Source organism: Panthera onca, chromosome F2 (assembly GCF_046562875.1).
Source record: "Panthera onca isolate mPanOnc1 chromosome F2, mPanOnc1 haplotype 2, whole genome shotgun sequence".
Classification (NCBI taxonomy): domain Eukaryota; kingdom Metazoa; phylum Chordata; class Mammalia; order Carnivora; family Felidae; genus Panthera; species Panthera onca.
The window spans coordinates 17,831,951-17,857,812 of record NC_138356.1 but is presented as its reverse complement, the minus strand read 5'-3'; the positions used below and the strand labels follow the sequence as shown (position 1 = coordinate 17,857,812).

Below are 25,862 nucleotides of genomic sequence, written 5' to 3'. Positions count from 1 at the left end.
TTCAGCAGCTATTTAACCACCACACAGTGTCCTCCTAGTGAGAAGAAACATGCAGAAAAGAAAGCACCATCTTAAGGATTTCTGTGAGATTCATTCTTGCTTGTCAACATGACATGCCATTCTTTCATATAAAACAGAACCTCTCTGAGGATAAAATTGGCTTTTTACAAACCCAAATTGGTTGCTGTTAGGTTCTAGTATTTTCTGAGGTGTTTGGAAACTGCTGGTTTGCTTCCCGGTAAACTTAATCCTATAATCTTGAGAATCAACCTCTCTCAAGAAATAAGTCCCAAGGCTAACATTTACTGAAAGCTGGATCAAAAGCCCAGATAACAATCCTAAAACGAAGGCAATTAGAAGAGACCCAAGCTCACGGAGGCAGAGGAAAACAGGAAAATAACAAGACCGACTTCACAGGGCTGTGATTAAATAAATTTTACTTGCAAAACAAAACACTGAGAACCGCGCCAAGAACATAAGTACTCAATAAACGTTAACCATCAACCAGCACCAAGTAAAGGAAAGGTGCTCCGGGAAGCTTAGCCCAGCAGCGGAGAGCCGGCTGCTGGGAAGACACGCGGGAGATGTGGGTGGCGGCCACATTAGAAAGCGTCAACGCGTCGTCAAGCAACCGGGTCTCCACAGCACCCACGGCGGCGGCAGTTGAGGGGCCCCCAGAGTCCAGACCGCGTAACCAAGACACCGCGCCCGACCCCCGCCCACAGGGTACCCTTGTCCCCAGGAACCAAGCACCGCCCCCAGCCTACTGCTGTGAGACCGAGACCAGGATCTTGTACCTCCGCCACCGTCTCCAGCCCTGAAGCCGCGAGACCCCGACCTCTACCCAGTAACTCAGGCCCCGCCCCTAGCCCAGCGGCCGCGAGACCTCATCCCGCAAAGAACCCGGCACTCCCAAACGCAGCAACTCCAGCTCCGCGGCCAGCGTGGCCGCCGCGAGACCTCCACCGCCCCCCCGCTAGAGCCCCTGCCCCCGCCCAGGGACACCACTTCCCCCATCCCCCGACCACACCCCGCCAGGCCCGCTCTCCACCCACGGCTGACTAACGCTTACTCAGGAGAGCGGGCTCGCGTCCGGGAAGACGCACAGCGCCCTAGAGAGGCTCTCTGCGGGCCAAAGAGGTGGCGGCAGCCGCCGGGCACGGGAACACTGCGACTAGCCGCCTGGCCCCGGCTCCTCCTCTTAAGCCGAGCCCGCCCCCCGTCCTTCCCCAACGGCCAAACGCGGCCCCGCCCCACTTCGGCCGCGGGGGTAAGGTCGCGCAGTCGGGGCGCCCCCTATCGTACCGGAGGCCACACAGCCTCCCTATCGCCAGCAGGACTTGCCTGCAAGCATGTTGGGTTCTCCGCCACCTAGTTTACCTGGTCTGACTGGGAGCTGTTAAACCGTGGAAAATTCTTCCCAAGCTAAATTGATTCCAGCCCCTCCAAACCTTCCAAGCCCCAGCCGGCATGAAAAGAAAAAAGAGCAGGGGTGGCAGTGAGAGAAAAAAGTGTTGGCATACCTCTCCACATTTCTCTTCTAGGGGTCTGGTGAACGTTTAGTCCTTATTACTATTTGCAGCATATTCAATTAACGCAATACTGAGTGGCCATGTGCCATCATTAGAAAAGAAATCTCTAGGGGCGCCTGGGTGGCTCAGTCGGTTTCGTGTCCGACTTAGGCTCAGGTCATGATCTCTCAGTCCTGAGTTCGAGCCCCGCGTCAGGCTCTGTGCTGACAGCTCAGAGTCTGGAGCCTGTTTCAGATTCTGTGTCTCCCTCTCTCTCTGACCCTCCCCTTTTCGTGCTGTGTCTCTCTCTGTCTCAAAAATAAACGTTAAAAAAATTTAAAAAAAAAAATCTCTAGCTTCCCAGGAGAGTGGAACTAGGAATCCTTTTTCCTAAATTACTTTGTAAGAGGGTTTTAAAAACAAATTTTCTTCAAATGGAAGTTAATGTCAAAACCGCAGGCAGGGGTCTGGATTTGGTCTTTAATGTTTTTAACTATTTGCCACAAACTGTACTAGGATTGGTGGACACAACTGATAGAGTGTCCTGAACTCTAAAGTGTACAGTGAAAAGAAAAAATTCCAAATACATTACTACAATGCAATGTAACAGTTATGCAAGCATCTACAGTACATTTAGAGAACCTTGAATCATCAGATTTCATGGTAGAGATCTCTGAGCTCTGTTTTTGAAGATTAATTTGGGCCCCCAGACAAAAAAAAAATAAAGGGGGGGGGGGAGAGTATTTTAGGCAATGCTAACCACATATGCTAAATTTCAGGATGATTAGATAAAGATGAAGCTGGAGAATTGAAGTGTGATCCTATTCTTCCGCTCCCTCCCCTCACCCCAGGCAAAACAAATTACTGAACACCTGTATTAGATATTAGGGATAAAACAAGGAACACAAACCTGGTATCTAGGCTTTGGAACTTGAAATCTAGAGTGGAGTTGGGGGGGGGGGGGTGAAGGAAAAATACCTAAAACAGGAAAATAAGTAAAATAATTAAACATTGTACTAACTATTGGAAGAAAAGTTGTTGAGATTAATTTGGCCTCAGGGACAGGGAGTGGTTTAAGCCGTAACTAATGTTAAGACTTGGGTACTAGAATTTCAGAACATGAACAGCTCCTGTAGATGTTAATTTTTACAAACAGGTCAGAATACACGATCATAGCCTTCCACGAGTCTCCACAGCCTCTTCGGAATGCCAGAAAACACCCTGCTACAGAAGTGTAGCGCCAACCCACCAAAGAAGCCTTAGGATTTTACACAAGTGCAATTCATCTGCAACTAGAATGCCATGTTTAACTTCGTCTTAGCCCGCATCCAGAACTACTTATATCTCAAGTTTTTCACAGACATCCTTATTTTTTTAGGTGTTCAACAAACATTTTATTTGAGGTACCTACACCCACATGAAAACAGTTTTCTCCCATCCTATCTCACGGATCTACCCATTTTTAATATGGCGGAGGCCGAGCCTGCGCAGTACGAACAAAGAGGACCGGTTCCAGTTTCTAGCATAACGTTAACGTGCCCTTCTTCCGGTACAGAAGGCTATACCATTCCCGTGCCCAATCATTGTGTTTGTTCTATTCATACATAAATTTTTTTTAAGGTAACATATTCTCATTTCAGCCACAAGAAGATTCTTCTGTCTCTATTATGTAACCGCTATTTATATCGTGGCAGCCCGGAAGCCCTCCCGCCATCCGCGAATGGTCTGGACCGACTTCACCTCCGGTTTTAGGTGTCATGGCTGCCTCGAGAGACTAGTACGAGTTTGCACCTGTGCTCGGGAGGGTCCGAAACCCACACCTGAGAACCCAGCGAGGTAAAGTTGCGTCTTGGTTGTGGAGGCGACAACTTCTCCGATTCCTCGCAATGGCGGCGTCCGGGAGTGGTATGGCTCAGAAAACCTGGGAATTGGCCAACAACATGCAGGAAGCCCAGAGTATCGATGAAATCTACAAATACGACAAGAAACAGCAGCAGGAAATACTGGCGGCGAAGCCCTGGACTAAGGAGTGAGGAGGTCCCTGGCGAGACGCAGGGGAGGGAAGGGGTGGCGGGAGTTTAGGACACCCAGAGGGAGTGGGAGTTGCAGAGGGTGGAGAGCTTGTGTTTTCATGGGCAGGGAGAAGAATATGCGCCCGAGAAATTTTGATCCACCTTTTGTCTCCGCAAGTAGAGCCAAAGGCCCTCTAGGGAGGCTTGCTTTGACTCCCCCTTCTGTCTCTCTTTAACCCGTTTGCCTCCAGAGGATGTAAGAGAAAAACGACAAGCGATTTTTTGGTTTGTCATTTCTCAGTATCTGTATTATCATATATATGCCGCACTCTGCCTTAAGCCTTGTGTCGATAATACACCTGGTTAGGACCTTCAGCTGATCTCAGACTGGAGACTGCACCTGTCTTCAAAAACTAAGTCAGCCCCAGGGCCTCTAAAATAACTATGAGCCATCTTTTAGAGATCTATAATCAATTTTTGATTGCCGTAAAAGTTTCAGAAACGAGGGTCCACCCAGTCTCCCAAAATATTACTTCATCAGTTCACATAAGCTAGGAATTATATCAATAGAGTTTAAAGCTCTTTGCCCCTTAGCAAAAGCCCTGTGTCCCTGGGAATGATGACAAGTCAAGGACTGTTTACCCACAGCACTTACCTTTCCTGAAAGCAGATTATGCTAGGGAGAGAGTAAAAAGAGCAGTCTGTCAAATGGAAAGATAGAAAAGACAACAGTGTCAACAACAAAATACTTCCGTCTTTCTCAGTTTTTTACAAGGGCAAACTCTTGTCAGTATTCAGATTCAGCCGTGTTTATCAAGTATTTAATACAGATTGAGCACTGAGCTAGGAATTTCCATATATTATTTAATCTGCATGATAACCCAGTACTATATTTTTTTTTTTATTTAAGTAATCTCTACAGGCTCCATAGCTCAGGGGTTAGAGCACTGGTCTTGTAAGTCATCTCTACACCCCACGTGGGGCTGGAACTCACAAACCCATGATCAAGAGTGGCATGGTCTTCCAGCTGAGCCAGCTAGGTGCCCCTGCAGTACTGTATTTTCATTACTTTTCTGCATATAGGAAAACAAGCAAATATAAGTAACTTATTTCATGATCACACTGAGGCAATGAACTCTTAAGTGACAATAGACTGAAGTTCAAACCTCATAACTGTCACTAGTTAATTGGCCCTAGAAAATTAATGTATCTTCATTTTTTACCTGTAAAAAGGAATTAAGACCTACCTTTATGGTAATGTCATAAAGATTAGATGAGATAATGTATTAAAAAATGGTCTACAATGTATGTAAATAGGAGCACAGTAACTGTCTTTTTTTTTCTTTTTCCCAGTAAATGGGGGAGCCAAGATTTTAATTCATGTCTGGATGCCCAATACCAGGTCTCCAAATTTTTCAGTTGGGATTGAAACCTGTGGGCAGACATCTTAAAAAGGCTTCTCAGAAACATTGACCACTTTATTAAAGACTAGTTATCAAAGACTGCTTGTCTGCTTACTTCTAGAGCAGGCTATGCATTTTAGGTTGCTGTAGCCTATTAAATATTTGGAAATTATCTGCTTCCCCTACTGTCCGATTGTGACTCTAATTAATTATATTCATCCTAGCTCTCTTGGGCTGTGTCAGTGAGATGGGAAAATGTAATTGTAGTGAAGAGTAGTTTAGTCACATCCACAGATGACAAACTCTGAACTAAAGATACTAGAGCTACATTCTCAATTTTGAAGCAGATAACACAGAAAGAAACCACACCCTTCAACACACTGATTTTTAAGAGTACTGTAAAAAGATGGGTTAAGACTAATAATAGCTAGCACTTATAAAGTTTTAGTACATGTTAGGCACTAAGCTAAACACTTTATATACATTATTTCATTTACTTTATTTCCTCCTAACAACAACTCCGAAATACTCCTATTTAAAGATGAGGAAACTGAGGCACAGACATGAAGTGGTTCTCTAGGCCACAGCTAGCATGGCAATGCAAAGATTCAAACCTAGGCAGATGGATGTCAGAGTCCACATTCTTAAACATAAGGCCAGAAAGTTAGACCTGAGAATCTTTAGGCACAGCCATCCAACTAAAGTCAGAATCAGAGATTTGGTGATTCCAAAATTAATGGAGAAAAAGCCTACTGAACTGGTCATATAATTCCTTTCTACTTGAATAGCATATTTAAAAAGCTTTTCATACTTTTCCATTCCCCTAAAAGGAAATACTTTTCAGGACTCTGACATGTTTATCATTTCCAGCCCCCTGCAGCAACTTCTGCTTCCTTTTTCTTTCCCATATTCTACAATCTTTCTCCCCCTCCCATCACTGTAAATTCCTTCAATACTTACTTGTTATCTTCACAAAAACTGTCTTTGAAATTGTGTTTTATAAAAGAAAGTTAATTATACTGTGCTTTTGTTTTATAGTCACCATTACTTTAAGTACTGCAAAATCTCAGCATTGGCTCTATTGAAAATGGTGATGCATGCCAGATCAGGAGGCAACTTAGAAGTGATGGGCTTAATGCTGGGAAAGGTGGATGGTGAAACCATGATCATTATGGACAGTTTTGCTTTGCCTGTAGAGGGCACTGAAACCCGAGTAAATGCTCAGGCTGCTGCATATGAGTACATGGCTGCATATATAGAAAACGCCAAACAGGTAAAAATGTTGTTTCTTTAAGTTTAGTAACTCGAATAAGAGTCTCATGGCGACTCTTGAGTTTCTAAACTTAAAACTATCCTCTTTACATTAAAGTTTATATTTAAGTTATTTTCAACAATTTCTATGTAAGATGTATATGAGGTTAGCATGGATTTTTTTTAATTAAATTCTTATACTCAAGAGTAGATCTTAAAAGTTTTCAACGTAAGGAAAAAAAAGTTGTACCTAATGTATGGTGATGGATGTTAACTACATTTCTTGTAGTGATCATTTTGCAGTATATACATATATTGAATTATTATGGTGTACACCTGAACTAATACAATGTTATATGTCAATTATATCTCCATAAAAGTTTTTTTTTTAATTCTCACACTCAGTATCAGATGTGTGTTTAAATCCAAAATTTTGGAAACAACCTAAATGTTCCTGAATATAAAACTGATTAAATAGATTATGGTATATCCATACAATGAACTGCAAGCCAGCCTTTAAGAAAAATAAAAATTAAAAAGTAGTTATCTATATATTTTATTTACGTGGAACAAACCCCACAATATTTTGTTGAGTGAAAAAACAAAGTATAGAAACACTGTATGTGGTATACTGTTGTTTTTGTATTAATCTACATTTATGCAAAGAATATATCTGCAAGATAAGTATGTAAGCAACTGGTTATAGTGGTAACATCTGGGCTGAGGAACAGGATAGTTGAGGGAAACAAGGTGGGAGGGAGACTAAATAACCTTACTGTACTTCTTGTTAATTTTATGCTTCAGGTATTATGTTTCAGTTATTATATATGCCAAAAAAAATTTTTTAACCTGAAAGCAGCATATGCTATGAACTATTCTGCATGCTATTACTTTATCATAATGCTATGTAAACAGACAAATTACAGGTGTTTCTAAAATTAAACAGAAACCTCAATCTTCTTTGCCCTCTTCTTTGTTAGGTTGGCCGCCTTGAAAATGCAATTGGCTGGTATCATAGCCATCCTGGCTATGGCTGCTGGCTTTCTGGGATAGACGTTAGTACTCAGATGCTCAATCAGCAGTTCCAGGAACCATTCGTAGCAGTAGTAGTAAGTATTTTTGCAACCAGTCTTAATTAAGTTCTTCACAAAGATTTATTAAAGCAAGTATACTGAGAAATAACAATTATAGTAAAGAGCAATGATCTGGTGTCAGTATGCCTAGGATTGAATCTGAATTTCACCTCTTATAAGCTGGGACTTTGAACAAGTTACTCTGCATCTCTTGTCTTATTCTATAGGATGAGGGTGATCACAGCACCTATGTCTCAGTTCCCTGCACATAATAGGCATTCAGTAATGTTGACTGAATTGAGTAAGTCAGGAATTGCTAGAGCAGCTCTTGCTATGCTCAGTGTTTTAGATGCAATCCAGGTTACCATAAGAAAGATTGAAATTGTTCATCTAGTAAAAGGAAACTTTTGAAAAAGGGCTAAACAAATCTTCAAATAACATTCTTAAATAGTATAATAACTAGATCTAAATTCTAAATTCACTATGAGATTTCTATATTTACCCACTTTATTGAACTTTTTTATCATTTTTGGTTATTTTTTTCCTTATTTTTTTCTATTATTTGGTTTATTTTAATCAGTGTTTGTGTGTGTGTATGCATGTAGTATTATATATACATATGTATTTCTAACTTTATAACATTTAAACAAATGAAGTATTTACATATATATTAAATATATCTTTCTTGTAGATTGACCCAACAAGAACAATATCTGCAGGGAAGGTGAATCTTGGAGCCTTTAGGACATACCCAAAGGTAATTTTTAAAATTTTAACTCCTTGTAATTTTTAAATGACTTATTTTTAAAGTCATATTATGGTTAATATCTTGTTTTGACCTAAAACAATTTAAAAATATTTACAAAATAGCAGTCTAACTACCACAAATTGTCCTTAGCAAAAGACAACATATTTATGCTATGTATTTTTTGTTTTTTAATGTTTATTTATTTTGAGAAAGACTGCACACACGGGCAAGTGGGAGAAGAAGGGGGGGGTGGTGGAGAGCCTCCCAAGCAGGCTCTGCACTGTCATGTGCTATATATTATTAACTTTACTAAAAAGTAGTCTTCATTTGTTAATAAGTCTCTGTATGCCCATGGCATTCTGACAGGAACTAGACAAACAAGCTAAAAACATCAGTTTCCTTCTCTGCAATCTGAAATAGATATTAGCATATGTGTATATCACCTAAGGACAAGAAAAATGAAAATCCAGCCATCAGCCACCAAATGGGGTTGAGGGAGAGTAAAAGCAATATACTTTTTTTTTTAACTGGAATGTTTAAGTTCAATATGTGGCTCCCCAAAATTAATGTTTCCATAAATGGAAAGCTTCATAGGAAACATGTTTCTATGTTTTTTTTAAACCTTCTATTTTCTTCATTTTTGTTGAGGGCTATAAACCCCCTGATGAAGGACCTTCTGAGTACCAGACTATCCCACTTAATAAAATAGAAGACTTTGGTGTACACTGCAAACAGTAAGTAATTTTAAAATGTATCTGATGCCAAAGTCATCATAGGAAACCATAGAGATCATCAGTCTAAGCCCCTAATTTTACAGATGAGAATAAAGGTTCAGATGAAATGTATTTCATAATACCTTTTAAAACTGCAGTAAGAATATAAAATTTAGGGTAATGTTTAAAATTTTTATTAATAATTGTTTTAACCTAACATGTTATTTGCCTTTCACACAACCATAAACATATCAGTGTACAAGATAGTTAGCTCATTAATGAAATTGACAGTTGAGAGAAGTTGTATTCAGGGCCAGCCTGACACTAGCATGTCTACAAGCCCTCAAAGTACCCAAGTTCCATTTAGCAAAAATTCTTCCTAAACATTTTCACTCCAAAATTTAAAGAAGCCATGCTAAAACCAATGAATTATATATACTCTTTAAGATAGTCAATCTTACAGTATATGAATTACATCTCAATAAATGTTAATTTATTTATTTTGAGAGAGAGAGTGAGTGAGCAGGGGAGGGACAGAGAGAGAGAATCCTACACTCCCAGCACAGAGCCTAACACAGGGCTCAAACTCTTGAACCATGAGATCATGACCTGAGCCAAAATCAAGAGTCAGACGCTCAACCATCTGAGCCTCCCAGGCGCCCCTATATCTAAGTTTTTAGAAGTGTTAAAGCAATGAAAACAGTGTTCTCTATCTTCTAAATATATCTTGCTACCTAATATTGACCCAAGCCAACACCATCTGGATCCTGAACCAGAGCACTACTAGCCTTCTAACTAGTCTTCCAGCTTCTGCCCTTCACCCCTTTAAAGATCTTTTGTCAAAACTGAATCTGTTAAAATGTAAGTCAGATCACATTCCTCCTTCTCCAGAATGATTTCCTGTATCACCAAGAATAAGATCTATAGTCCTACCATGGACTACACAGTCCTATGTGATCTGACCCCTACTACCTCTCTGAGCTCATCTCCTATCACAAAACCCTTGCTTTTCCTGTCCAGCCATAGTGGCTTCCTTATGGTTGTTAGACAGGCAGATATCTGCCTCAGGGCCTCTGCACTTGCTGTTCCCACTGCCAAAAAAATTGTTCCTTATTTCCACACGGCTCACTAACTACTTCAATCATGGAATATCTGTTTACGGGTCGCCTTAACAGAGAGAATGCTCACTAGTCCTCTTGTCTAATATAACACCTTCCTGTCATTCTGTGTTTCAGTTTCCCAGCTTTATATTTCTTCTTAGCACTTAGGACCATCTGATAAGTTTTTGCTTCCTTGTTGACCCCATTAGAATGTAAATTTCATGACACTAGAATTAATTCACTGCTGTATCCTAACATTTTAAACAGGGCATGGCACACAGAAGGGTAGGCATCCTCCACCCCCCAAAAAATGTTACTTAAATGATTATTTAGTATCCCATTTTCTCCATACCTCCTATCTTAACTTCTAGGAATACCTATGACTACCCATGTACTACTACTCTTTATTTTTCTGTTCAGAAATTCTTAGAAAATTCTAGAATTTCTTTTTTTTTTTTTTTTTTTTTTTTTTTCAACGTTTATTTTATTTTTGGGACAGAGAGAGACAGAGCATGAACGGGGGAGGGACAGAGAGAGAGGGAGACACAGAATCGGAAACAGGCTCCAGGCTCCGAGCCATCAGCCCAGAGCCCGACGCGGGGCTCGAACTCACGGACCGTGAGATCGTGACCTGGCTGAAGTCGGACGCTTAACCGACTGCGCCACCCAGGCGCCCCTAGAATTTCTAAAATTGAGTTTTTAAATATATCTGTCATCCTTGACATACTTATAAAAAATATATATTCTTTTTTATTTTTCAGTTAGAGGCATGGGATTAAATCACATAATTTGCCCTATTGAGAAAAATTTAAACCATTCCTGTTTGAGAGAATTGCTCCTAAGCATGGAAACACCTTTGCTGTGATACTTTCATTTTCAGAGTAACAATTTTTTTTTTTCATTTATATTGAGTTACAGTGGTATAAAAAGCTTACACCTTTAATACCTACACTGCTTTTTTCACCAATTGCAGCTTTTGAAACAAAGACTGAAGCAGTCTATGCTTTCTGTATCTAAACAAACCTGCATTTCCTGTTTTACTGAAATAAGAGTCCATCAGAGAAGAATAGCCACTTTCTAGCTATCTTCATTGCTAGAGCCTAGAATTTTGAGCCTGGAATTGCTAAGATATTCAAAGATGTTCTCTTAGGATCAGTTCCTAAATAAGAGAGAGTAAACTTTTTCATAGGGCAAATGAGTGGCTTACTTGTCCCAAGTTGAAAGAGCAGGGGTTTGGAGCAGGCTGCTTACAGATCCATTTCCTAAATTATTTGGTGATGAGGTATTATTTGCAATTTATATTGATCTTTTTTCTTTCCTATTTTAAATCCCACATCATATTGCACATCCAAAGTCTGTTTTAAACATAGAATATAATGTAGATAATAAATATTGTCAACTTTAAAGAATTTTAGTGAAAATAGGACACAAAGTGTTTTCAAATAAGCTTGTATGTTGTATTTATACAGGAACATGGCTTAAAGAGTAAAATGGTTCTGTGAAACTTATTACAAAAAACGATTTTGTACCATTCCCTTTCCCATCCCCCAGAGACAGTCACTTAAACTATTATTATAGATATTCCTGTAAGTATTTACCCCATCTCTTCAAACAACATGCTGATAGTGCTACTTCTCGATTTTCAGTTCTAGGCAGTATCTATTATTGACTTCCTATACAGAAGATGAGGATTTAGCTCCACAAGTAATTTTGAATATTCTTCTTGTTTTCAACTCTGCTACTGAGATTTGCAGCTAATCACTACATATTAAACAAAAATTTTCATTGCATCAGCCTATGGAATTAAAACAGTAATTACATTAAGGTGATCCATAAATTTTAAAACATAAAGCCTATTCTAAAACTTCAAGTTTGAGTTCCCTTATTTTCCATCCTTTATAAATTGGAATATCTGTTGCTATGTTCATCTTCTCATCTCTTTTTTCCTCAAGTATCAGCAATACAACCCCTCCTTTCTAAAGCTGACCTTTCCACCTGGCACTTCACTTCTTAAATACTCTCAAGTGTCTACAGTCTGGATGTAAAAATAAAACTGAGGCTTTTGATAATAGATACAACTTTCCATATCCTTTCTCTTCCTTTCTCTGCCACTTACTAGTTTTAAGGCTTTCTCTGTAAATGTTTGTCTATAAACTGGGAATAATAAATGCATTCTTTGTATGGTTATAGGGAAGACTAAATGAGAATATATGTAAAGTACACAGGAAATAAAAGGTGCTCAAAAAATACACTGTTCCACTTCCACATTTCACTAGCTATGCCCTGTCCTTCTTCAGATCTGCACAGGTATCTTAATGTTGAAAAGGCCCTCACTTAATTGCACAACTAACTTGAGCCTGAGCCTTTCTCTCTTCACATCTGCTGCACTGCAATAGTATCTTTTGTGGTCTTCCTGCCTACAGTTTCTCTGTAAGACATCCTACCACAGCCAGCTTTCTTAAAACACCTCTTTGGCTATATCATTGTTGTAAAACACCTCTTTGGCCATATCCATCACCTTCCAGGAGTCCCCACTATCTAGAAGATAAAGTTTAAATTTCTTTTTTTTTTTTTAAGTTTTTATTTTTAACTCCACTTAGTTAACATACAATGTTATATTAGTTTCAGATATATAATTTAGTGATTCACCACTTACATATAATACCTAGTGCTCATCACAAGTGCAATCCTTAATCCCCATCACCTATTTAACCCATCCCCCCACCTATAAAGTTTAAAATTCTTAATCTTTTATGTAATGTGTCCACCAACTGGACATTATTCTGCTATGGCTTAACTGTCCAGACAAAGTGATTTACTTACCGTTCCTTTTGTGGCTTTCCTGTTTGTAAGTGGATGCTGCCTAATGCCCTCCTTGCTGTTAACATATCCACACCATAGACTCATGAAAGGGTTACTCTGAGTCCTGCCTTCTTCCTGGGGCTTCTCTGGCAGTTCTGTCTACACTAAGAGTACTCATTTAATTATATTTAATTAGTAGGTGATTAATTTTATATATGCACTATAGCATCACTTCCTGTTATTCAGCACACATATTTAATTTTTTGTGTATCCATACCACATCTCCCCTATAAACAGTAATAGGCTCCTGAAGGTAAAGAAGTCCCTGTGTTTCTTTGTATTTACTAATATACAGAACCTATTTATTACTTTAAAAAATATGTTTTTTCATACATTCAACCAAATTTTTCATATTTCTTGCTCTCCCTGATTATAAGTTAGGCACTTTCGGAAGCAGAATTTGAGGTACTCTAAGGATTCTGCTTTAAAATTTGCTTTCCCAAAAAGTAGTAGGTCCTAATTAGGAGATTAGAAAGGGAGAAATGGGAAATCCACATGTCATTTTCAGTATATTTAAAAACCTATCAAAAATTATCATTGACCCTAGAGAGGCAATTCTTTAAGTTTATGTGCTATTGGATAGAATTTATGAATTCAATACATAGATAAACATATGTCATTCAGACATAGATAACATTCAATAAAATAGATAAACATATGTCATTCAGAAGTTCTGATTGGTTGTTGATTAGCTTGGGGGACTTTCTGGGCTCTACAATGGGAAGAAATATAACACAAGAAAGTTTAGTTAACAGAAGATTTAAAAGAAGAGTAAGGAACCCGTGGCTACTGATTGTTCTATTGAACTAAAAACTAAAACATAACTATTTAGATATAAAATGTAATTCTTTAAATTTGGCCATAACTTTTATATATGGTTGAATTGTTTGGGTTTTTGTTTTTACTTATTAAATTTGTGCTTTTGTTTTGTAGGTATTATGCCTTAGAAGTCTCATATTTCAAATCCTCATTGGATCGCAAATTGCTTGAGCTTTTGTGGAATAAATACTGGGTGAATACCCTGAGTTCCTCTAGCTTGCTTACTGTAAGTACTATATTTCCAAGGGATGCATTTGAATTTTATCTGAGCTATATAAGTGGTTTAATATCTGGAACACTTTTTCATAGAAAGGCTATACCTGACTTGGCCAAGATATCAGGGCTGATACCAGATTCTGTATGACCAGACCTAGATTGGGATACTAGGCCAAGCCAAGGTCTTTGTCATATACTACTGAGACTAAGTCCAAATGACAAATATAAGCAGTCAGTTGCGGGTGAAATCTGCCCCTGCCTTAAAGAGACATCCAGAGAGAAAAATACAAATAATGTTTTTTGTTCTGTCAGGTGTCTCAGTTGGGACTCCAGTTACAAGTGACAGGAGACCCAACCAAACTGGGCTAAACAAAAAAGTGAATCTTGTAAGATGCAAAGTCTAGGAGTAGGCCTTACTTCAGGCACAGCAAGTTTGCATTCATATATTATTATTAAGTCTTGGTCTTTCTGTGTCAGGTTTGATTTCATATCAGTTAGCTTCAGTTTCAGGCTGAAAATAAGATGTCAGCATTAACCTGGGACCTCCCAGCCCCTCAGTTTCCCCTTCAAAAGAGAACATCTAGATACACACACTCACGCATAACCCCAGGCCAAACCTCATTGTGTCTGAGCCTTGTTTAGATCACATTCCCATCCCTAAACCTGTTCCGGGCCAAGGAAATGAACACCAAGAGTGGCTGCGCCAAGTTATATACTTCACTGTTAGGCTGGGGTAGAAAAAACTCTTTCAGGAGCACATGGACTAAGAATTAGGAAGGGTTATCCCCAGAAGAAAATCAGAATACCATTAACTTAAAATAGCAGATGCTGGGCAGCAAAAAATAAAATAAGTCACTGAATCTTTTCCAATTATCATTAAAACCTAACATACTTAGAAAGGTATTTTACAGCTTGGTCAGGAACAGTTGCTTTCCTTTTTCTTTTTCTTTCTTTTAAGTAGGCCACCTCATATTGTACAGTATAGCATAATGGTTAAACCACAAAATTTGGTATGAAATAAACTCAGTTCAAAGAAAAAAGAAAATTCTGGCACTTCACCAGCTATATGACCTTCAGAAAGCCATTTAATGAGCCTGAGCCTTCTCTTGGGTTACCCTGAGAATTAAATGAAATTCTTTTTTTTTTTTTTTTTTTTTTAAGTTTTATATATTTAAGTAATCTCTACACCTAACATGGGACTGAAACTCACAACCCCAAGATCAAGAGTCAGTATGCTCTTCTGACTGAGCCAGCCAGGCGCCCCTAAATGAAATTCTTTATGTAAATAAGTAGTTAGCAAAGTGCCTGGCATATAATAAAGCCTCAATAGGTTACTGTTATTTTTTGTTTGTTAACAGGAAAAGGCCTCACTTGAGCATATTTTCTATGATTTTTTTAATTTAATTTTATTTTTTTTTTTATTTAAAAAAAAATTTTTTTTTTAACGTTTATTTATTTTTGACACAGAGAGAGACAGAGCATGAACGGGGGAGGGTCAGAGAGAGGGAGACACAGAATCTGAAACAGGCTCCAGGCTCTGAGCTGTCAGCACAGAGCCCGACATGGGGCTCGAACCCACAGACCGCGAGATCATGACCTGAGCTAAAGTCGGCCACTTAACCCACTGAGCCACCCAGGCGCCCCAATTTTTTTTAATTTACATCCAAATTAGCATGTAGTGCAACAATGATTTCAGGAGTAGATTCCTTAATGCCCCTTACCCATTTAGCCCATTCCCCCCACCTACAACCCCTCCATAACCCTCTGTTTGTTCTGCATATTTAAAAGTCTCTTATGTTTTGTCCCCCTCCCTGTTTTTATATTATTTTTGTTTCCCTTCCCTTATGTTCATCTGTTTTGTCTCTTAAAATCCTCATATGAGTGAAGTTACATGATATCTATCTTTCTCTGACTAATTTCACTTAGCATAATACCCTCCAGTTCCATCCACGTAGTTGCAAATGGCAAGATTTCATTCTTTTTGATTGCCGCATAATACTCCATTGTATATATATACCACATCTTCTCTATCCATTCATCCATCAATGGACATTTGGACTCATTCCATCCTTTGGCTATTGTTGATAGTGCTGCTATAAACATTGGAGTTCATGTGCCCCATCGAATCAGCATTCCTGTATCCTCTGGATAAATACCTAGTAATGCAATTACAGGGTCGTATGGTAGTTCTATTTTTAATTTTTTGAGGAACCACCATACTGTTTTCCACAGTGGCTGCACCACCAGTTTGCATTCCCACCAGTAGTGCAAAAAGGGTTCCTCTTTCTCCAAATCCTTGCCAACATCTGTTGTTGCCTGAGTTGCTAATGTTAGCTATTCTGACAGGTGTGAGGTGGTATCTCATTGTGGTTTTGATTTGTATTTCCCTGATGATGAGTGATGTTGAGCATTTTTTCATGTGTCAGTTGGCCACCTGGATGTCTTTGGAGAAGTGTCTATGATTTTAAATACAGTTCTGACAAGCCTTCTGTTCTTTTTTTTTTTTAAGTTTATTTATTTTGAGAGAAAGTGCAAGCACAGGAGGGGCAGAGAGAAAGAGAGAATCCCAAATAGGCTCCACACTGTCACCACTGAGCCCAACATGGGGCTCGATCCTACTAACCATGCGATCATAACCTAAGCCAAAGCCAAGAGTCGGACACTTAACTGACTGAGCCACCCGGGCACCCCTGTTCTTATTTCTTACCCTCAGCCATCAGAAGTAGCAAATTAGAAGGAAGGAGAGTGATCATTATAGCATACTTTTATTAAGTGCTTCCTTTGTGCCAGACACTGCTAAATGCTTTATATGGAGTTATTTCCTTAGAGGCAAGTTTCCTAATAACAGCCAGAACTGACACATGATAGCAGGGGGAGTAAACACTAAGACCAGAGCAATCTAAATCTTTGTGTAAAGGCAAACAGCTCTACATACTTAGCCAATGGCCATCCCTGTATTCTAGCATTGCATGTATTGAGGATATTAATAATCAAGTACAGATTAAATTATATTTCCTCTTGTGGTTTTATATATGGTAAATTGCAGCATTTAACAAAAAATTTATAAATATATGTTCAACTCCTCTCTTTCCCCAGCTAAAGCATATAACCTAAAAACTACAGAAGAAAGTAATTTTCTGACTTAATTACTTCCCTATACTCATTCCATGTGTTTGAAATATAATGTCATTTTATGTCATTTTAATAGTATAACTGTTGCTGCCATCCTACATTTTTAAGGCTTGAGATAAATATTCCAAATGTGCAGTGGTCTGCAAACCTTAGTTTTCAAATCTTTGGGGGCAGAGAATGTATTGGTGTCCTAAACCATTTAGATCTAGACAAAGTGAATATAATTGCATCGTTAAAAAATATTATCAGCCTATAAACTCATTGGAAGAACTGGTAGCCTTGTAAAAGGCCCTGTGTAGTGACTGATGACGGCAAATAACTTCATGTTTGGTGGATGAACTGTATTTCATGTACATGTCTTTCTGAGTAAATAGAGTAACATATTGTTGCCAAATTTTTTATTAATCTTCATTCTCTTCTATTGAAGATAAATGGAATATGTACTTCATAACTCATCTTTGTGAAAATTTGTTTTGTATTTTAGATATCCCATAAAAATGCTTAAGTGTTTGTAACGCTTAAGTTACATAGGTAACTGTTAAAATTTTTCTTTTTAAAAAGTATAAAATATTAACAGATAAAACAGTATATGTAGCACTTGCCAAATGTAGGTGTTTAAGCAAGCATACAGCAATATTCTAAAATATAACTAGTTATAGCTAGGTGGAGGGATTATAGGTATTTCCTTTTCTCTTTATATTGTTCGGCATTTTCCAAATTTTCTGCAATAACTATTAATTTTATAATCACAAAAGCTAAAACAAATTTTTTAAAAACTGTTGTTAAGTACTAATTCTGAAAGTTCAATGAGAACAAATAAAATTAGCTAACAATTATTAAGCCTTTACCAGATGCCATGGACAGTCCTAAGATCTTTATATATGTTACTTTAGATACATCACTTAATGTAATCTTCATAAATAGCCTTAATGTAGAAATTACTGCTGTCCTCCATTTTCAGAAAATGAAAGTCCAGAAAAGTAAAGGAGTTTTCCCAAAGCCTCCGACTAATCTGCAGCAAGGCCAGACCTGAGACTCAGACCTGTGTACTTTAAAGCCTCTCATAATAACAAATATTAGATTTAAGGAGTCAAAAAGAATTCCAAATTTAATCTTTAAATTATAAAAGGGGGAAAACTCTAAACTTGAACTGTTTGAACTTTGGAGTCAGTTTTTTACAAATAAATTTGATTTCTTCACTATCTACTTATACTTCATGGTAGAATTCTTTGTAAATGAAATGTTCTAAATAGAAAAAAATTAATTCATATATATATGTATATATATATATATGTATGTATATATATACACACACTGACACAATACCATTTTCCCTACAGAATGCAGACTATACCACTGGTCAGGTCTTTGATTTGTCTGAAAAATTAGAACAGTCAGAAGCCCAGCTGGGACGAGGGAGTTTCATGTTGGGTTTAGAAACACATGACAGAAAGTCAGAAGACAAACTTGCCAAAGCTACAAGAGACAGGTAAGAGCAAATCTATTCCTGCCCCTCTTTTTGTTTCAAAATTTGCACATTATATATAGTAGGATTCAAATTCCTTTTCAACTTATTTACAACTTAGAATTGTACCTGAGTATTAATTTCTTGAGACTTTCAGGAGTTGTCAAATGCACATTTGAACCTAGAAAATTCAAGTTAAAACATTAAAGGCTTAAAGATCTAGGTAATGTAATGAAAAACTCCCAGTCACCTTTTTTAGATTTAGCTAGAAAGTATAACAAAGAAAACCAATCCATCACTGCATCTTTAAAAGAAAAAATTTTTGCAAAGGGACATGCCAATCTATTCTGTCTTACTCATCTGTTAAGGGTTTATGTTGAGATTTCTTAAATTGATCAAATTTCACATTTTTATGAAGTTTCAAACCCCTAAATATCACAGAAATTATTGCATCTCTCTTAAGTGATTCTTCTGAAATTATCCTTAATACAGTAATTTAGTATCCCAAATCTCACTCCCAAAAATTTGTTAGGAACAAACCTAGAATGTGTTCTCTGATAACTTACGAAATAATCAGGTGGCCCTTCAGATACATAGAGGACTGGGAAGAAATCTAAATAACGTTTACTTTCACGAAGGTTTGACTTTTAATGTGATAATTAGAAGCAGAGAGGAAGGGAAAACTATGTTGACATCTCTATAAACTGACACTTTGGTATGCAGAAAAACTGGACTGGTCAATAGGAAGGAGAAGGGAAAGCCAAGTGTGTTAGGAGGGAGCCATCTTGGGTTAAAATCATCTCATTCCTTTCTTTTCCATGAGTTTTTAGAAGACATAGGGCTGGTGGCCTGGATAAAAATTACATTTTTCTTTGATATTAGGTCTCATTTTTGGTACCTGCACTGAGTGTATGTTTTTGCTAATCTAGATGTTGTCTGTGATTTGTAATTTTATCTACATTTATATCTCAGTTTCTTATGAAGCAAAAATTTCACAATGGGAATGTCTCCAATTATGTAAGAAGAAAAGTAGGAAGGAAACCAATAGTAGTACAAAAGTAGAGAATTTTCCTGTTTTGGGTAACTTTATAAGAATCATATCTCTTCCAAATATTGGTGGGTTTTTTGTTTTGTTTGGGTTGTATTTTTTTTTTTTTTTTTTTTTTTTGCTTTTTGCTTTTAATTTTTTATCAATTCTAAAATCTAAGTCGTTTACCCATTGTAACTTTGACCTTTGGTGATTATTTCAGAAAAAAAAAGTATAGGATTCTTTAAAATCTTTTTTATTCTAAATAATAAATAATAAGGAATGACAGATTTTAATGTAATATTAGAATCAGTCTTTAATTATGACATATATAATTTCAGTCACCTTCCAAAACAGGACTTTCCCCAAAACTCCTGATAAGTAATAAAATTAACTTATGAATTACAGTAAAACTTTGGATTGCAAGAAACTTGTTTCTGCAAGTATTCTGCAAAACAACCAAATATTTCTAATAAATTTTAACTTGATAAGCAAGCAGTGTCTTGCAATACGAGTAGTATGTGATGCCAAACAGCGCATGATCACAACTGAGTCAATGGTTCTTGAAATTCGCTTTGATATATGAGGGCTTTGGATTACAGGCATGTTTCTGGAACAAATTATGCTTGCAAACCACAGTTTTACTGTATATCATATTTTACACTGTTATTCTCTTGTGAAGGTTCTAGTAAGTATAGTTGACTCTTGAACAACATGGGTCCACTTATTCATGGGGTTTTTTTCTATAAATACAGTATAGTAGTGTGACTGTAGGTTTTCTTAACACTTTATTTTCCCTAGCTTACTTTGTTATAAGAATACAGTATATAATACAGGTAACATACAAAATATGTGTTAATCATCTGTTTATCAGTAAGGCTTCCTATCAACAGTAGGGTATTAGTAGTTTAGTTTTGGGGGAGTCAAAAGTTACATGTGAATTTTCAGCTGTGCCAAGGAGTTGGGACCCTTACCCCCCACATTGTTCAAAGGTCAACTGTAATGAAATCGTTAAAAGATATGCAGAAGGCTAAAAATCAGAAGGGTAAACTGTAAATTGTTGTGATTTGTGGAGTATGAATAGAAATGAAAATCATTATTGGGGGTACAAGGATAGAAATGGGGGGTACTTGCGTTTTCGAAAGTTTTCAGCTCTTGTGACATTATGTGATGTGTTTTTTTTCTTTGCAGCTGTAAAACTACCATAGAAGCTATCCATGGATTGATGTCTCAGGTTATTAAAGATAAACTGTTTAATCAAATTAACATCTCTTAAACAGTCACTAAGTAGGCTTTTTGACTGAAAGCCAATATGAGAAAAATACTCAAGTAACACTTTAAAACCAGTTACCAAAAATCTAATTAGAAGTATAAGGTGCTCTGAAGTGTCCTGAATATTAACATCCTGTAATAAAGCTCTTTAAAATGAAATTGTTCTTTCATTATTTTTCTAGTATCCTTTAATGTTCTTAAATATAAGGGAAAGAAATATTTATTGGAATCTATTTTTTAAAGAGTCTTGCCTATCTAAGTCAAAGAATTTCAGCACTTTACCTGCCATACTGATTATCAGAGCCACTTTTCAATTTGCCTATACCTTCTTTTGGTAGTCCATTAGTAAAAATATAATTTGATTTTTTTTGTTCTTATGAAATGTTAACCAAGTCACACCAGAAATTATTTTCCTGAACAATAAATAACTTAAGACAGAGCCTAACATAGGTTTTCTAGGTATTCAAATATTTACCAAGTACCTTTACTGAACAGGCCTAATTTTATTCTGCAGATATTCTAAACCAGACAGACAAGGCCACTGTCTTCACAGAACTTACCATGGAGGCTAAAGCTAAGTTAACAAGAACCTGTGTGTACTAGGAAGGGAGAAATAGTGTGCTGGGAAACTCAGGAGGAACACTTAAACCAGAGAGGAGTTCCCAGAGTGAGCTTCCTGGAGGAAGTGACCTGACATAAAAATGAAATTTAAAAGACAGGAGGACTAGCCAGAAAAGCAAAATGAGGAGGCAAGTTTATAAGCAGAGAGTATAGCAATGTGTAGAAGGCAAGAGGCAGAGAGCAAGAACCTAGTACCTTCAAGAACTGAAATTCCATCAGACCTGAGAGTGTCCAGTTGGATGTAAGAAGTAGCAAGAGATGACTTTAACAGATGAGTATAGATCCTGCAGAGGCATTTGGGACTTTATCCCAATAGCAGTGGGATCTTAAAGGTTTTAAACAGCAGAAATGTACTAGATTGATGTTTCTAAGAGCACTGTTGAGAGATCTGGGGGTGAGGGCTGGCTGAGAACAAATGAAATGACTTGTGGAAGATGGTGAAAAGAAGACAAATCATGGAAACATCAAATATGAAAATCGGCAGAGGAAAACAAGACCACAGGAGCAGAAAACTTTTAAGTAATTTACCCATGACCTGACACACTGCCAAAAAGGTCAAGGAAAACAAAGCCTAAAAGTTTTCCATTGGGTTTAGCAATGAGGTAGTCTATGGTAAGATGAAGAAGCCCATTAATACTAGTATCCAAATACATTCTCCAATGGTTGATGTGATATGTTAGCATTTTGGTTTCATTTTGTAACCCTTTAATTTTTTTTTTTTTTTTCTAAGTAATCTTTATGCCCAATGTGGGGCTTGAACTGATGACCCCGAGATCCCGCTAAACCAGCCAGGTACCCATTATTTTGTAACTCTATATAAAAGCAGGTATCCCCAATTTCACATGGTTCAAACTGACCTCCATTTTTATACCCTTTAAGAAAAAATGACTGCACTCAACAAGCAGCCAAAACAATCTACTGCCACAGTCTTCAGCAATACCTTTAGGAACAATGACAGGGCTGAATGGTTAAGTTTTTGACATGAAAGAATAAGGAGTCATTGGAGTCACCATGAAAACATACTAGGAGCTTTCATTCTAAGATTTAAATACAGTTAATCCACATTTAATCTGACATTCATGACCTAAACAAGACACCTTTGTGTTATGGAAAATGCCTATAATAACAATTACTAGGAAAAGAAAGTATTTCAGTCCTAACTTCATTGGACTCATTTTGAGAAATCACATTTCAGTAATGATGCCTTGACTGGAAGTAAGACACATATACACATAAAAATATCCAATTGCTGAGGCACCTGGGTGGCTTGGTTGAGCATGTCTGACTTCAGCTCAGGTCATGATCTCACAGTTCATGTGTTCGTGAGTTTAAGCCCCACATCAGGCTCGCTGCTGTCAGCCTGTCAGCACAGAGCTTGCTTTGGATCATCTGTCCCCCTCTTTCTACCTTCCCCCCGCTTATGCTCTTCCCAGAACAAACAAATACATATTTTTTAAATCTAGTTGCTTAAACAAAAAGGATTTGTTGGCTCACCTGAGTCCAGAATCATATTTGGTTTAGGCACAGTTGGATTAGGCTTCCTGTTGCGGTTCTCAGCTCTGCCTTCCACATGTTGACCTAAACCTAAAGCTGGATTCCCTCACGCTGGCTACCCACCACACCATCCAGTTAGGGTGAAAGCTGCTCGTGATCGTCAAAATAAGATTCTAAGTTCACTCTGGTCAAATGGATCACTAGCTCACCCCTGAGATTACATATAGAGACTGGTTTAAACCAATTAAGGGCCACACCGGGAGGTAGGAATGGGATTAGTAATACCCAAAATGTATGACCACTATACACTGAGAGGTTAAATGGATACTACAGAGGCAACCAAAAATGTCCCCTCTACTCAATGGTCCAATCCAGCAAAAAATGACCCAGAAAGGAGCATTTGCACTTTGTTGTAAATGTATTTGCTTTATTAAAAAGCAAGATCCTTTGTAATGTATTTTCATGATCACTTTTGGCATAAATGCTCGAATTTAGATTAATTTGCTTTTAGGAAATCAGGGTTTAATTGCAGCCATCATTCAGAAACTAAGTTGTGAATTGGGGTTGCCTTTTCCTGCAAAGTATTATCTTACAGTCTTGAGCTATTCAGGAGCTGAAAAGAGCATTTTCTAAGTGAAGTCTGTTTTTTGTTAAGTTTCCTTTTTTTTTTTTTTTTTGGAGATAATTTCTCAAGGTCTTTGGTGATATTATACAGGAAATGTCACTCGTCATCAAAAACTTAATCCCAATGTCCAAATAATAAGACTGGAGCCAGAAGCACAGGCTGGAGCAGAGATAGAGAAGTCAGTGGATATGGAATGGGGATTGGGACCAGTCAAGAATACATACAGCAAGATCCCGGAATCAAGGGTGTTCCAAATTTTCCATATTGTTTTAGCATCTCTAGGTTCTTGTTCAAAACAATTCAGCAGTGCTATACATTATTGAGAATTTATGCATTTACTACCATTTTTTGGTTACAATGTCCAATTATGAAGTGAGTTCTTCATTCTACAGGTTTTACTTATTGATTAACAATAAGATACCACACATGCTGTTATTTTGAAATCAGCAGTACTGCCAAGAACAAAGAACCAATGGGAAGAGAAGCCATTTGTGCTCCATTGTTTCTGAATTTGGAAAATAAGTTCTGAGACCAAACATCATGTGCTCCATTTGAGGGATCTAGTGTGAAGACTGTTGTCACAAATTAGTAGGACTACCTGGTATTCAGAATTTTGAAAAATCACTGCATTGCACAATAGTAATAATAAACTGACCAACAGCACAGCTGTATGGAAAATAAACACAGAAGAGCAAGAGCATAAGCAACAATGAATCACAGAAACTGAGAGTTGCAGTGCTGCATATTACAGAGGTTCAGAGTTTCCAAAAACTCTTATATGAGTGATGAGGTACAGATGCGTAAGTCATGCATGCAGAGAGGAGTTCATTTATATTGCGAAGCCTGCACTGTATCCACATGTAGCTGAATAAACTGAACTGAACAGAGACTATTGAATTTCCAAGGTTTCTTTCTATATTTCTGGATTGTTTTAACTATAAACACCAAAGACATACATTGGTGGACAATGTGAGGGCAGGGGTTGTTTGGGTATTGTTTTTTTGAAGATGGGAAAATATATTAGACACAATGGCAGCTGTTATTTTTATTCATCCTTATTACATAAAATAAGTAAAAGGTGATAATGTTAAAATTATGATGAGGTATTTATTTCATTCACTTTCATTATTTAGTAACTGATGTATCTGTATCACTGTGTTTGCAAAATATTAGTTAGAAAATTGAAAATCTAATTGTGTGTTCTCTTGTTTTGGCCTGTTTTCGATACAAGTTCCAACAGCAAATAAATTTACCTTCTTGGGGCGAAAATGCTAGTTTAAAGATTTTAATTAATTTCTTCTGAGGTAACCAGTCTGTAAGTTTCTAAACTTTTCTAAACCTTTTATCCAAATATTAGTGGAAGAAATACCATCTACCTTTGTAAAGATAAAGTTATGATCTACTTATTTTAGAAAACTAATAACACAAAGCTCAACTCAACTATAACCAGATTGGCATATTTAAACTTTTGATCTCAGAAATCAGAATATTTCAAAAATAAAATAAGGAACTCTGTCATTTGGGGTCAAATTTGGGAGGAAATAGCTAAAATCACAGCTTGATAACTAGCACCAATGATTAATTGCTTTTTCAACATGTGGATTATCTTGGTGCCAAAAATTATGGAACAATTGCCTAACAAATTGGAGAGTCCCTGATGTCAGTACTCATATTTTCTTTGGATTATACTAAGCAATTATGCTAACCTTACTAATGACTGAGTAAAATGGTATTGTGCCTTGGGGCACATTTTGATGAACTACAGTTGTACTTCTCATAACCTAAGAGGCATATGCATAAAGAAGTATATTGTTCAGAATAGGGCTCTGTGACCTTTATGTTAGATTATAGAGAATTATAAATATCTATCACATAACTATGAATATGTTTATCATTAATAGTCATAACTTTAAATTATTTACCTTCCTGAAAAATTAGTTGATAAAAGCTCATCTCCAAATAAATGTTTGATTTAAATAGCTCCGTTTTTGTTCCTAGAATTTACTACCCCATACCACATCCTCATATTCAGTTCAATTTGTTATTTGTACTAAATTTATTTGCATTTATTATTTGTACTGTATTTATGATATCAGATAAATCCTTTAAAACATGCATGTATTTAGCTTTAATCCTTTCCTTCAACTTCTATGTAATCCATCTATCGTTTCTTGCATGTGTTTCCAGTATACTTGAGGCTATTATCTTAATATCCTGGGCTTAAATAAAGTAACACAAATTAGGATAAATAAGAAATTTAATTTATGATCTGACATTATGAGGACACAATCATGGTTGAATAATTATAACTATCTGAAATGTTCTATAACGTCAGAAAAGTTGATCTGTCACCAATGTGAGAATTACAAATCAACACCACTTTTCAGAGGAGATTATTTTTAAACATTCTAAATGGTCTTAATATTTAGGTAAAATACTACATCACTTAAAACTAAGGAACTATTAACTATTGAAATAGTAATTTATTTAGACAGACAACAACACAATGAACTTCTAG

General features: G+C 37.1%; 3 protein-coding genes across 17 annotated transcripts in view; 2 read left to right on the top strand and 1 right to left on the bottom strand.

Moving 5' to 3' along the window:
- CSPP1 (centrosome and spindle pole associated protein 1) overlaps positions 1-1,182 on the bottom strand; it is a 154,168-nt gene extending 152,986 nt beyond the window's left edge. For 13 of the 14 annotated variants that reach the window (XR_013553383.2, XR_009603485.3, XM_060610672.3 and 10 more), the window contains exon 1: positions 1,073-1,182. The gene's annotated coding sequence lies outside the window, so the exon portion shown is untranslated. The remainder of the gene's footprint in view (positions 1-1,072) is intronic. The other variant, XM_060610673.3, reaches the window with a different exon arrangement.
- On the top strand, positions 585-3,479 carry LOC144615065 (uncharacterized). The gene is made up of 3 exons (XM_078441544.2): positions 585-771; positions 816-1,270; positions 3,206-3,479. Exons 1-3 carry the CDS (start codon positions 585-587, stop codon positions 3,287-3,289), a joined length of 726 nt encoding a protein of 241 aa, XP_078297670.2. The 3' UTR covers positions 3,290-3,479.
- On the top strand, positions 3,398-20,763 carry COPS5 (COP9 signalosome subunit 5). 2 transcript variants are annotated; one of them, XM_060610688.2, is made up of 8 exons: positions 3,398-3,540; positions 5,965-6,199; positions 7,158-7,286; positions 7,942-8,007; positions 8,647-8,732; positions 13,607-13,718; positions 18,181-18,329; positions 20,524-20,763. In XM_060610688.2, exons 1-8 carry the CDS (start codon positions 3,398-3,400, stop codon positions 20,606-20,608), a joined length of 1,005 nt encoding a protein of 334 aa, XP_060466671.1. In that variant the 3' UTR covers positions 20,609-20,763. The 2 variants fall into 2 exon arrangements, with proteins under 2 accessions (XP_060466671.1, XP_060466673.1); XM_060610690.2 differs by having other exon boundaries at positions 3,434-3,548.
- The last annotated feature ends 5,099 nt before the right edge of the window (positions 20,764-25,862 follow it).

What these genes read in the sequence shown, in the direction of transcription:
- LOC144615065 (XM_078441544.2), top strand. Translation starts at nt 585, where the DNA reads ATGTGGGTGGCGGCCACATTAGAAAGCGTCAACGCGTCGTCAAGCAAC. An exon ending in ACCGCCCCCAGCCTACTGCT is followed by an intron (nt 772 to 815) that starts GTGAGACCGAGA and finishes CACCGTCTCCAG; the next exon opens with CCCTGAAGCCGCGAGACCCC. An exon ending in GCCCCACTTCGGCCGCGGGG is followed by an intron (nt 1,271 to 3,205) that starts GTAAGGTCGCGC and finishes ATATCGTGGCAG; the next exon opens with CCCGGAAGCCCTCCCGCCAT.
- COPS5 (XM_060610688.2), top strand. Translation starts at nt 3,398, where the DNA reads ATGGCGGCGTCCGGGAGTGGTATGGCTCAGAAAACCTGGGAATTGGCC. An exon ending in CCTTTAGGACATACCCAAAG is followed by an intron (nt 8,008 to 8,646) that starts GTAATTTTTAAA and finishes ATTTTTGTTGAG; the next exon opens with GGCTATAAACCCCCTGATGA. An exon ending in GCCAAAGCTACAAGAGACAG is followed by an intron (nt 18,330 to 20,523) that starts GTAAGAGCAAAT and finishes TTTTCTTTGCAG; the next exon opens with CTGTAAAACTACCATAGAAG.